General features: G+C 43.1%; 1 protein-coding gene across 3 annotated transcripts in view; it reads right to left on the reverse strand.

Annotated features, from left to right (window-relative positions):
- The window catches only part of ACMSD (aminocarboxymuconate semialdehyde decarboxylase), a 68,586-nt gene that overhangs the window by 32,786 nt on the left and 21,907 nt on the right, over positions 1-13,893 (reverse strand). For all 3 annotated transcript variants that reach the window (XM_014599608.3, XM_014599609.3, XM_019480642.2), the window contains exons 4-5: positions 8,623-8,672; positions 6,229-6,465 (exon numbers count right to left, since the gene is read on the reverse strand). In XM_014599608.3, the coding sequence (XP_014455094.2) occupies positions 6,229-6,465; positions 8,623-8,672 (287 nt within the window). The remainder of the gene's footprint in view (positions 1-6,228; positions 6,466-8,622; positions 8,673-13,893) is intronic.

Consider the following 13,893-nt stretch of genomic DNA (forward strand, 5'->3'; position numbering starts at 1 on the left):
GGCGAGAAGTGGAACCCATTTAATGAGTGAGCTGCAGTGCCAGAGAATTTGAGATTACAGGCAAGCACCTACTAAACCTTGCCTACCTTCAGATTTCTGGGCTGATGACTCCCTTATAAACTTTGAACAAAAAGTTGAACTACAAGCAACATCCCAGTTTGTTCTCTCCTTGGTGAAGAATGGGATTCCAAGTGAAAGCTCATCAGCCAAACCCACTTGTACATGGGCTGGATGTCATGCTTTATTATTAAGAGCAGAAACACCACTGATGCTTGTTGGCTTCCTGCCAGTGATTCCAAAACCTGTTACAGATTACGCAATGGTTTATACAGCCCTTAAAAGCCTTCAAAGTGTTTGCTCTCAACTGAATCAGACATCTCTACCTGTCTTTTGTGATGAGGGAGTATTCCATATAATCGCAGATATAATAATGTGTAACCCATCAGAGTTTACAGACATTGTTCCAATGATGGGAAATTTTCATTCCGCTAAAGTTGTCATGTACCTTCTTGGGAAGTACCTGCATGGGAGTGGTGCTCAAGATGCTTTGGTGGAATGCCGTGTATTGGCATTAAAATTGTAGAATCAGTTATGAACGGTGAGGTCATGCAAGGGATTTCTTGCCTTGTCAGAAGTCATAAAAAAACTGAAATGGGATGTCTTCTGGAAAATCACTGCTGCTGACAAGTATTCTGCAGTACTCAAAAATACACAAAAACCAAAGACATCTCTCACAGATAAGGATGCAAAGACATCTCAGGACACCTATGAAAACCTTTTACTGCTGATTAATGATTTCTACGAAGATTACAAAGCTTTCAGCGTTTCCTGTCAGGCAAAATCTGAAATGTGCAAGTATTGGGGTGGTTTTATTGAGCTAGTTCAGATGCTCAAAAATCTGGTAGCCACTGATAGAGAGGGTGATTGGGAATTACATCTTCAAGCTGTACAGGACCTCCTCCCTATGTTTAGGGAATTTGACAACATTAATTACTTGCACTATATATCTTGGTACTTGTGCTATATATCTTGGTACCTTGAAAATATGAGAGCTCTCCATGCAGATGTGTACCAAAAAATTGTAGATGGCCATTTTGTTGTCAGACAACAGAACAGGTCATTCTGTGCAGTTTCTTATGGTATGAAGCTGAAGCAAACTATTCAGAGATCTCAAAAACATTCTGGTACAGATATAATTGGCCAGACGACCCAAAAAAATATTCATAGATTCATAGATGCTGGGGTCGGAAGGGACCTCAACAGATCATCGAGTCCGACCCCCTGCCTGGGCAGGAAAGAGTGCTGGGGGTCAGATGACCCCAGCCAAATACCTGACCAGCCTTCTCTTAAAGACCCCCAGGGTAAGGGAGAGCACCACCTCCCTTGGAAGCCCATTCCAAATTCTGGCCACCCTTACCGTGAAGAAGTTTTTCCTGATGTCTAGCTTAAATCTGCTCTCTGTCACTTTGTGACCATTGTTCCTTGTTACCTCAAGAGGCGCCTTGGTGAACAGAGCATCTCTGATCTCTTGCTGTGTCCCCCTAATGAATTGGTAGGTGGCCACATGATCATCTCTCAGCCTTCTCTTGCGAAGGCTGAAGAGGTCCAGGTCCTGCAATCTCTCCTCATAGGGCTTGGCCTGCAAACCCTTAACCATACAATTGGCCCTCCTCTCAAGGTTATCCATTTCCTTCTTCAAGTACGGTGCCCAAAACTGGACACGGTACTCCAACTATGGTCTGGCCAATGCTGCCTAGAGGGGAAGTATCACCTCCTTGGATCTATCTGTCATGCATCTGCTGATGCATGATAAAGTGCGGTTAGCTTTGCTGATGATTTCGTCACACTGACAACTCATGTTCATCTTGGAGTCCACTATGACTCTGAGATGCCTTTCTGCTTCTGTGCTGCCGAGAGGGTCACTTCCCAGCCAGTAGGTGTGCTGGATATTTTTATGCCCTAGGTGCAGCACTCTGCATTTGTCCTTGTTGAACTGCATCCTATTGTATTCTGCCCACTTTTCCAACCTGTTCAGGTCTGTCTGCAATCACTCCCTATCATCTGGAGTGTGCACCTTACCCCACAATTTAGTATCATCTGCAATCTTGGACAGAGTACACTTCACGCCCACATCCAAGTCACTGATGAAGATATTGAAGAGTACAGGTCCAAGGACCGAGGCCTATGGGACCCCATTCTTCCAGGTCTATACCGGCCCATCTACTACCACTTTCTGGGTGTGACCCTCCTGCCCCCCAAGTCAATTTGCTACCCATCGGACTACATAATCATCAAAGTCACAGCCTCTTAATTTATTTATGAGAATGGGATGAGATACCATATCAAATGACTTCCTAAAATCCAAGTAAATGTTAATGAATGGGAAACTGTTTATCATTAAATTCTTGCAGTCAGCAATACATTCTGAGAATTAACAGGGTCTGACAGAACTAGACATTGTGAGACATCCATTCACCATGAGCTGCCTGGAAATTCAGCCTTGATGCATCACATGTTTCCTGTGTGTTCCAGTTCACGGAGGGTAAAAGGAACCCATATATCACATTCAGTCAGATGCAACTTCACAATTTCATAAGCAAACAATGTGTCCCAAGAGAGGTAGCTGAAAGATTACTTTCATTCAGAGAACATGCAAAGGAGGCTTATATGCAGTTTAGAGATGAATGTTTCATTAACAAAGAAGCTTTCAGAAAACAAAGAGGTTTCAGATACCATTAAGAAGGTAAAATGTCCAGGATTTGTTTCTGATAGAGATAAACAGGTAGAAAACCATAAACCAACTGCAGCATTGGAAAAGAAATCCTACTCTGCAGCTGAGAAAATCCTACACATAGCAAAGGATCTAGGAGAGTCTCTTAAGAACATAGTGAAGTACAATCTACTGCCATCTAACATGTTATTTGATGGTTGTGGCCTTCTTACTAAACCAACCAATTCAATTCTTTTAGGGGAATTTGAGAAGAAACTCCAGCCATCTGATTACAGTTTCTATCAGAACAGCAACAAAACAACTGCGGTAATTGTAGACTTTATGTCCCAAGTACGCCAAGTCTGAACCGAAAAAATGAAAACTTTTCAAGAACTTTTTGATACCATATGGAGGAAGGCTCTCCAATTTCAACTGGTTTAGAGGGTAGACATTGTGTTTAACAGTTCTGTGGAGAAGTCATTGAAAGAAGGTGAACAAGTGAGGAGAAAGACTATTACACAAATAGTTTGTAAAACTGGATCCTGACACTCCTTTATCTGTTCAGATGGAGAAGTTTCGGCCTTCTTCATCAGATGAAGAGTTATTGCAACTGTCAGCCAAACAATACTTTTGCGAAAAAGGAAGAGGGAGTAGCTTACATACTACAGTGTTAAGTAGAACTATGACAGGAGAAAGTGCGAGAGGGGAGGCCATAATGATCACAGATGATGGAATTCAGGAATGCAAACATCTGTCTGCTGCTCTAGACGAAGCAGCTACTCGGCTGGTCATCCATTTATTTGATGCAGTTTCATCTCGTTTCACACATGTCATAGTGCTGTCTAATGATGCAGATGTTTTTATCCTTCTTCGATATCTGTTTCTACTGTTTGAGAAAGGACTTTTGGAACTCTGTGGATTAAAGTAGGCTTTGGTGATAAAGTCAGATTTGTTCTTCTTCACATGCTTGGACAGAAACTAGGACCAACCTTGTGCAGTGTTCTTATTAAGGCTTGCATCCTCACAGGCTATGATGTCACCAGCAAAGTGGAAACAAAACTGTCAGCATTGAATACATTGCCAGAGAAATTCCTGTTAGGTTTTTCTGAAGATAACTACATCCTCAGAAAGCGTGGTTAACAGGCTGAAGAATACCTTGTTAAGGTCCTACAACCATCACTTCATTGCAAAACATTTGATGAGCTTAATTTTGCACTGTACAAAAGTAAACCCATCTCACAGCTTCCCTCCAGTTCTTTCTCTTTTCAAAATGCACATCTCAGGAGATGCTTCTTTGTGGCATGTGAATACTTTAGCCTGGATGATAGCAGCTACAGAAGTATGTTAAATCTGAAAGATATTGTGTGGTACAGAGACCCGAGTGGAACTCTTTCTGGACAAATGTCTCCTTTCTGTTCCTGATTAATTATTGCTGACATGTAAGTGTGCAACATGCAAGATGCAAGTGCAAAGTGCCAAAAAATGACATTTCTTGTACTGAATACTGCAAATGTGGTGAAAACTGTATAAGGAAAAGCAAGTAGTCTAATGGATGATGTGGTGAATCACCCCAAAACATTAAAAGAAAAATCTTTTAATAGTCACATTAATTTGTTTAATATCATGTTGTATGTTATAGCACTTATTAATTCCAGATTGATATTCCAGTTTTATAGACAGCATTTAGATTTCAACTAGTATGTAAAGTTGAGATAATTTGTCTTGAGAGAATTGCAAACCCTGCTTTCTTTTGCCACTATGACACTGGAAACATCTGTATTAGATTGTTTGACCTTGAAAACACTGGGTTAGACACCAAGATTACCTTTGTACCATACTTAGAAGAGAAGATACCAGTCACCAAAGAACAACTGTCGCCATGCTCAAAGATGGCGCCCTCCCATGTCCTGTGCACTGAATGGTGAAGTCCACCCACATCTTTTTTAATCCTTTCACATGTGTTTTCTTAAGTATAGTGGCTACCTTAGTCAGTTTTGACTTTTCTACCAGGGTCTATGCCAAGGACAGGACAGCCTTGTGACTCCTTGTTCACATGGGTTTATTGCTTGCTTGTCTGCCTCTCCCAGCACTGGCCATACTCTTCCCTCTCTCCCCATTTTCTGTCTTTTGTAATCAAATTTCTCTGGTTTTTGAACCCGAAAGCTTGCTTAATAACTATTCTCCAACCATTTGGGTTGGTCTAATAAAAGATATCAAATTCACCCAAGGAACCTTGTCTGCCTCTCTCCTCCTTATATACTCTTTGTGAGTGTCTTTTCACAGCATCTGATGAAGTGAGCCTCAGCCCATGAAAGCTTGTTTTCTCTATGTATATACATCTACTTTGTTTATTCTATAACAGGTGCTCATCCCCTGGTCTGCAGGCCAGAACTGGCCCCCAGCGCTGTCATCTGCCTTGTGGTGCTCCTCATGGGTCCAAAACGTTGGTGGTAGGGAAGTGATGGCATGTGGGACTGGGACCTGATCCTGGTGCAAGGGGGTTGAGTAGGGCTTGATCCCAGCATGCAGGCGGTCAGACAGGGTGGTGGGGGGCTGGGAGCCCAATCCATGTATGTGGGCTTGGAAGAGGCAGCTTCCAAGGGTAGAGGGTAGTGACAAAGTCTGATCCTGGCATACAGGCCTAATCTGGGCTGCAGACCAGCCCTATGCCTCTCATCTGGACTGCAGAAGGTTGAGCACCACTGTTTATAAGGTGCAAATCTCCCTTGTCATCTACTTTACTTGACTTCAGACTAACACGGCTAACTATGTGTCTCTATTCCTGGATTTGTCAGGCTGCTGGGACCGGGACATATAGCGCACTGGCTACGGTTCTAAATGGAAGACCCTAACATTAATAGGGCTGGATCTGGCAATCCATTAACAATGCCCATGTATCATCATTGCTTTTGGAAAAATGTAACATTTTCTTTTTTTGTAAACATGCCACGTACGGTATGTCTACACATTGCCATGCTTTAGTACTTCCTTTAGGAAAAGAAAGCATGGCACTTCCTTTAGGAAGTACTAAAGCATGGCACAGTATGGGTGGTTACTGCGTTGTGTGCACAGTGCACACTTATATTTCACCGCTATGTCACGGTAGTGGGCGCTATAACCAGGGATCGCGCCACTACAGCGACATAGCTGGCAATCACGTGTAGACCCATGTGCTTGCTAAGTCACTGTAGCGTGCTGTATGGCAACGTAACACATCATTACATCACCATAGGATGGTGTGTAGATGCACCCTTAATGGATTTTCCAGTGGCTAGAGCTATTTAATGAGAATCGAAAGTTAATGAACTTTAGTGCACAGAAAAACATCAGCTACACTAAGCAGTCTTATTGGAACAAAGTTTGCCCTCAGTTACACTAGGGTAAATATAGATAATCTCTGTTGAAGTCATTGGATATTGACTGGTGTAACTGGTAGCTGAACTTGTCCCAGCATCTTGATTACTTCACAATTCCAAATCATAAAATCCCCTGGAATAGAGATAGAAATATTTACTCACAGCATAGACATCGTACAGTTCTGGTGCATTCAGGTCCCATTCGTTGACATGGGATCCTATCTGTACCCCTGGAAAGCCAAGCTCATTCACACACCGATACATTTCCTTCACAGCTAGGTCTGGAGCTTGCATGGGTAATGTGCCAAGGCCAATAAACCGCCTGGGGTATTTTTTTACCGTGGTGGCTAAGTCATTATTTAATAATTGGCATAGATCTAAAGTATCTTCAGGTCTTGCCTGGAACAATATTAGAAAGAGAAACAAATGAAAATGTAGTTCTCAAGTTTTATCACTTCAGCAAATGTTGGAAGAAACCTGAAGAAGAGTAGTTATTGCCAAGAAAAATGTCACAGCTAACAGTACATGGAGAAGGCTTGAATCAAGGCTATTTCTTATTCGCTTGTTATTCTGAATGGGTGTAAGGTATTAGGTCTGCTTTACACACTGTGTGTGTGGGTTTGCCTATATACTGTATACACACTTACATGCTTAGGTGAGTTGATTTTCCTCAAATGATCAAGGTGGGTATAAAACAAGGGAGAATAAGTCCCTATTTGTTGACATTTCCAAGACATATTTCAAGCAGTAACATGTATCAGTAACCCCCAAAAGCTCCAGAAACAAGTACAGCACCACACTCGGATGCCATACAGAGGGGTCCAACATGTGCCAGTCATAGGCACATGTACTACTTCCCTACTAAATCTCTGGGTCAAACTGAGTAGTGACATAAACAGTGAAATTGTATTTATTTTCTAACCAATAAACAGATTGTGCCTAAGTTTGTGTAAACTGTCCTCACTTTTGCATTCAGCAGCATAGAGTGATTGCAATTAATAGATTGAGAGGGCCAAAAGGGTAGAAGAAGGAAAACAGAAAGCAACTCTGTGCTAGAAGTTTGGGGCCAAATTTGGTTTTTGCATCTGACCTCTCTAAAATGTGCTGACAAAATCCTCAGATATGGATGTCCTGACAAGTTGAAATACCTTGGAACTAGATCCAAATTTTACAGCCGAGATTATCTCTTTAACAGACTTGACATTTTACTATCATATTGCTGGAGTTGTGAAGATGAAAGTATGGCGTGTGGGGCAGTAGAAATATGGGACACTGCAGAATCCTGAATTATTTACTGAGAAAGCTTGAAAGATTTGTAACATTTAAAAGGCGCTAGCACTATTTTTATCAGGGCAGCCATAATGTCCATGTAGAACTACATTATGCTTATTCCCAAGACTTTTAAAAGAGCCACTCCTAACATATTTCAGGACAAAATATGAGAGATACAAAAACACTAGAGATATTCAGTTTATTTATGGACTTTCTTATGTAGGGCATTTGTAACTACATTGTTTTATGTATCAACACTCAATTTGATTACTGCAGACAGCTAGATACTCACATAGAAATCATTTGGCAAGTTTTTCCTAGGAAGTGAGTATTATTCATCTCTGTTGTGACTATTTTCTCTAAGATGATGGTGTTAATGTGAGAAATGAACCTAGCTTGTTGTTGCTGTAATTTATCTTTTAGAAATATTTTATTTGTTCAATGTATTTGAAATGCCTGTAAAGTTATTTTCTCAATCTAGTTGTGCTGTTAAGAACTGTAAGTTCAGATTCAGAACTGCTTGGGGCAACACATTTTCCCATGTTTGACTGTGTGTTTAAGGGACATTTTACTGTAGATTTATCTGTTTCATTAATGTGTATTTATAACACTTCAGCTAGGCAATTCGATTCCAATTAGAGGGGAATTGCTCAGGTCCCCTCTGGTGGACAAACAGTTCTGTGTCATTTAGATCCAAATAGGTTTGACAAGGAAGAGGACAAACAGCTCTTTAGCTTTACTTCTTTGCTGTGTGAATCAGAGGAAGACCAAAATTCCTCCCTGGGGAATCCTCCAGTGCTCTGCATGGGGGAAGGGGAATGCCAAGCAGGTGGATTTTCCTACAGCGATTTTTTTTTTTGAATTTTTTTTTCCTAAAAAAACCCATTAATATGAAGGAATTATAAACCAGTGAATTAGAACTTCCATATTATTTTTTAATATGTTACATCCAGGTCCTGGACTCATGTTATGTAACAGCGTTTGACTTACTTCTAGTTGCTCCTTGGAAATTCCCAGGGGCTTCTCTTGCTGTCTCTTTCTTCCGATTGACTTGCCCAGCTCCTGTAACAGCAGCTTGGGCCTGGTACTTGGCTTATCCTTCAATGCCGGAACAGTTGTGTCCTACCTCTTTTCTTAAATAACCACTTCTCCCTTACCACAGAGTAGCTCTGCTCCACCACTCTGGTGAATGGCTGAATTGTCTAACCCATGGGTGTGTGAGGTTCATTGCTTTGATTTTTGTAAAAATATCCAGGAATTACAAAATTGTTTGCATAGACTTACCCAATAGCTGAACATTACAGGAACAGTAGAAAGCACTTGTACAGTGACTCCTATGTTGAAGAATAGAAGTAATTAAATAAGGAAATACAGTTGGAGGTTTTTGTCTTATGTCTGCTTATAGTTTGATCTATGCATTGCAGGCTAACTGCATTGCATCAGACAGCAAAGATATAGTTATAGAGACAAACTGGCTAATAATCCACAGTTCCTACAGAAAAGAAAGAAAACTGTTTATGAAACATCTATGGGTAGACTAGGACCCAAACTGAAAATAATCATCAATTTGATGTGTCAGCCTCACCTACCAATCAAAGCTGGTCAGTTATATCTCATATGCAAGCACGTGGAGAAAAGAAAGAAATTCTTCTTCTATTTATTTCACTGATGCAGATTAATGTGAAGATTGTTTCTTCTGCTTCCACTATTTAATTTGCTTGTCTTGAAGAGAGAGGGACAGATGTCCAAGGATTTTTTTACATTAATTGCTATGAAAATTAAGCTATGAATTGTTGGTTCCTGGCACCATCCTAAATCTGCTACCTTTCTCATCTTTGCCTTTGGTGGCTCTGGTATTCAGGCCTCAATTCTAAATAGTGAAAAGCACAATAATAGGCTTGTAGTTCCTGAAATAGATTTCTGTGCTACATGTTTCCAGTCACTACATGTTCCCAAGCTGGGAATGGGGCTGAGCTAACCCAGAAATGAATTTGAACTTACCTTAAAAAAATATTTCCCTCCCTTTTTTGGAAATCCTCTCAATATATCCTGGTTCAATTATGATATCCCAGAACCCACATCAGCAATGGCAAGCATCTCATTGCAAACCAGATATTTGTGACTGTGACAGGGGCCTGTCCCAGGGCCAGTCACAATGTCAGTCCGCCCACCTGTCTAGGGCAGTCCACCTGCCTGAATCGCCTCCCACACCTCTGTTGTATTTTAATAGTTGTTTGTAGACAGGAGGCTGCCCATTTTATGCCCTGATGCCAAGGGTAGAATACACGGCTCCAACCTTCCCTTTTCTGTGTCCCATGCCTCACAGATGACATCCAAAAATTACTTCCAACTCCCTTGGCCCCGTTGCTGGGTCGCACTCAGCCACTGGCCCAAACTTGGTCTCAGGCATCCTTGGCCATGCCTTGGCCCAGCCTCTGACCCAACTTGGCCTCAAGTGTCCTTCGACATGTCTGGGCCACATGCCCACTCCCATTGGAAATAAGAGATATAATGTGACCTAATCTTGGCTGTAACACATCATCTTCATTTATTAATAACAATATTCTTAAGCTGTTGCATAAAGATCTTTTTTTCAAAAAAGGCTTAAGTAACCTTCTGAATTAATATACTTTATACTGCTGGTTATTGGCTTTATTCAGTTGAGATTTTTACTCTCGAATGATCACTTCTTAGGACCATAATCTAACTTTTCAAAGGGCCTGATCCTAGTTGTGGCAGTGTAGCCCTGGCCACTTTCCTACCATCCACCCCAAGGTGCACGTGCTAATCAAAATGCCTTTGTGTGCCACACAGCGGCATGCATACTAGGGGTTACCTACCCCTGCCCTAGATTATATACCTTTAAAAAACTTACTGCCTCAGAAAGGTGACTGGTAAAAGAACAAAAAGGGAAAATGTATTTTGAAACCTTCATTTATGTATTTATGCTTCTTTATGAAGTAGTAGAAAAACCTTAGAAGGATTGTTTCTGCTTATTTGTTCAAACCTTCACAACATCAGGACTATTACAGAAACATACTCAATTTATTACCTGTATTCAGGTCCCTGGGTTTCTGGTTGACAATATTATTTATCACTATACTTCGTTTTATTAAATTTGACTTGTATATTTTGGTCTATAATAATACAAAGTTTGTGTGTTGATTTTACTGATGTTTCAATAACAGAAAATAACTTTTAAGTGAAGGACTAGGTTCAGATTTAGATATATTATATATATTTGTATACCAAATGTGTTTTATATAACGCATCTTTCTACATTTTATTTTTTATTTTGCCAAGAACCTCTAAATTATACTCTTCTGATAAATGCAAGCCAAGAAATGCCCAATATTTTTCCTACACTTGATTGTCCATATGGTGCTTATTTTTCCAGACCTTTCCAGCAGAATTTAACACTATAATGGAAGAGTCACCAGGTGGTGCTGTTACATACAGTTTTACAAATTCTTTTTAGTGTGAAAGTACTGTTTAGTCTTGGAAGAAATGTTGGGTTGTTAATTTTCTGGTGTAGAGTCATTTTTGGGAAAGCATTTGCAAGTAGCTGGAAAGACTGTTTTCATTCTTTATCTCTAGATCTTGAATCAATTCTGGGTCAGAGCTGATCTCTGTGGAACAGGCAATGGTGTTGGAGCTGACATATCTGAAAGCTTCAGTTTCCAATGGGCTGTTTTTGACCAGCTCTGTGGTTACATCAAGGGTATGTCTCCAGTACAATCCCAAGGTGTGAAGGCAAGTTGTATAAACACATCCAAGCTAGCTTTGAACTACCCCGTTTTCTTGTATTACAGCATGCACCTTTCCCCCATGTCAGCAGCTGGGGTGTGCATATAAGTAAGGTGTAACAGGGTGTCCGCTCTGGGCTGATCCAAATGTGGCCCACACGCCTGTCCCTGGGGCAACCGCCCGCCTTCTCTCCTGCCATGCCTTGTTGTTAATTAGTTAATTGATGTTAATTAGCGGGAGGCTGCCTTTTTACTGCCCCAATGCCAGGGGGCGCTATCTGCGGCTCTGTTTCCTCCCCTACACCGCAGCCCATGCCTTGCCGATGGAATAGACGTTGTTAGGTCTTGGCCTTGCTGTAATCTGGCCCCTTGTCCTCTCTGGGCCTTACCTCTTTCGATCTGCACCCTCTCCGGTGCTAAGGCTCTCCCCGGCCCTGTCTCACTATGCCCCCTTCTCTGGGGGTTCTCACCACAATGCTGCCCTCTCTCTGAGGCTTTGCCACAATGCTGCACCCTCACTGACGTTGGGGTCCCCACACTGCTGTGGGTCCCCTATGAGGTCTCCTCCAACCCCTAGTAGCCTCACCCAAACCACTGGTATTTAAATAACAACGAAGCACAAGCCCCTGGGCTGTAACATAAATTAAAGCCACCTGGCTAAAACATCATTCAAGCCTACCGGGGAATACTTCATCCCTCAGCAGTGTCAAATGCTGCTCCTACAGTCAGGCCTCCCCTTTCTTCCCTGAGAGAGCTCCTTCCCCTTGGGCTGCTGGCAGGGAACTGACCCTCTGGCCTCAGCCTCTGGGCTTTATACGGGAGCCAGGCCCTTCCCCTTCTGGTCAGCTGACCTCCTCTGGTTGCCCTGGCAACCAGCAGCTGGACTCATTACTCGCTGCTAGGGTTCTTCCCCTAGCAGTTTTCTCCCTTCTGAGGAGCAGGGCACCTAAGTGCTCTGCAACATAAGGGAATATGGCAGTGGCAGGAGAGGGGATTGAAAGTCATGCTGCAGGTGCTTCACAGTGGGGAGGAGCACAATGAGGAAACTGGGCTCTCTGTTGCAGGGGCATGGCCCTTTTCTTTGGATCCCTCATAGCAGAACACTGGCTGCAGTGGTCCGCCTGCTTTATTTGTGGCAGGTTAGGGTGTTATGTCTAGTGTTGTGTCAGGGTTGGCTGTGCTGTTTTACTGATAGCTTGGACTATGGATTTGCATAGGATGGTTAGGACAGTGTAACAGGGGGCCTTGTCGGGGCCGATTTCCCGGTGGCCCACCCACCTGTTTCTGGGCTAACTTCCTGCCTTCTCTCCCACCACGCCTTGTTGTTATTTAAGCAGGAAGCTGCCCATTTCTTGCCCCGATGCCAGGGGTCGCTATCTGCGGCTCCGTTCCTCCCCTACACCGCAGCCTTAGCCTCACAGATGGCATCCAGATGTTATCAATATCACCAGCCCCACAATCCTACTAGTTGGACCCCACTTAGATCCTTCCATTCAAACAGCCTATTCTGCCTTCATTCCTGGATGCATAGCTCCCTGAACTGCTTCCCCCTTATGGGTGTGGTCCCCCCGGGACCTTTGGCTACTAGTCCTGGCCCACCTCCAGGCCAGTCAGAACCCCAGGCCCTCAGCTCTTGGGTGTTCCTTGCGGTGGGACCCTGGCCCTTTGACCCTTCCAGTCCTGGCCCCAGCATTGACCAGACAGGGGATGTTCAGACAGGTTCGTGAGTCTATGGCTTCATGCTGTCTTTGGGGTCTACCTTACAGACCTTACAAGGGGGTAACCCACCTGGTTGTGGGAGCTGGGGTTAAGGTGCCCTGGCCCCTGCCTTTCACCGGGGTGGTAACTGGCCTGGCATTTCCTGGGGGTTCCTGCACCACTGAGAGCCCCACCAGGGCACCCACTCCCGGCAGGGTGAAGTTTTAGGTCATGCCCAGGACCAGGAGCCTCCTGACCATCCCTTACAGCTCCTCCCTTACCTCCAGATGATACCTGCAGCCAGGTAATGTTGTTGCCTGGCCTCCCAGCAGCCAAATGCCCTGTTTATATGGGCAGCCCTGAGTCTAAAATGGCTGGCCTAATCAGGCACCTGCTGGCTGCTGTCTTCTGACCCTTAAAGTGGCAGGCACAAACAGTGCCTTGCCACAGATGGGAATGAGCCTGTCTCTAGTAGGGGGATTGGACTAAATGACCTTTGAAGGTCCCTATTTTGCTATGGTTTCTTTGGCGTTTTATACAAGCCCTTGTGCCATCTTCTGTTTATCCCTGCTGTGTCTGCTTCTCTCCCAGAGACCCAAGGAAGGGTACTGTGATATCTGAAAACTTTTCTAAGTCTATCCCAACCATGCAGTTGGCCCAATAAAAGATACCACCTTCCAGAACTCTGCCCCCCCCCCCCCCCAATATTTTGCAGAAGGAATTCCAGGGGAGCTAGAGAGCTAGGGTGGGAATTGTCATAGTCTTGCTTCAAGGGACTCTTTAATTAATAGAATTTCTCCCATAAAAAGGAGTCTGAATTAAATCGGTGTTAATAAATATAGCAATCACTGAGCTCTAACATTCGAACTAAAATCCTCTTCCCTTCTCTATCTCTCATCTTTATGGCCCTGATTTCATAACATACTTAAGCATGTGCCTAACTATAAGCATGAGTAATCCTGTAGCAGTCAAGCATCTGCTTAATTGCTCTGCTCATGAAAGGGCTCTTTCTTATCTAAGAATATAGTTTCACTGGTTCTCCAGTTAATCAGTTCCCTACCAGAAACATAGTATCCAAAGCTGGACCTTTTATTTCAGAGATGGCCAACCT

The sequence above is a fragment of the Alligator mississippiensis genome, chromosome 4 (assembly GCF_030867095.1).
Source record: "Alligator mississippiensis isolate rAllMis1 chromosome 4, rAllMis1, whole genome shotgun sequence".
Taxonomy (NCBI): domain Eukaryota; kingdom Metazoa; phylum Chordata; order Crocodylia; family Alligatoridae; genus Alligator; species Alligator mississippiensis.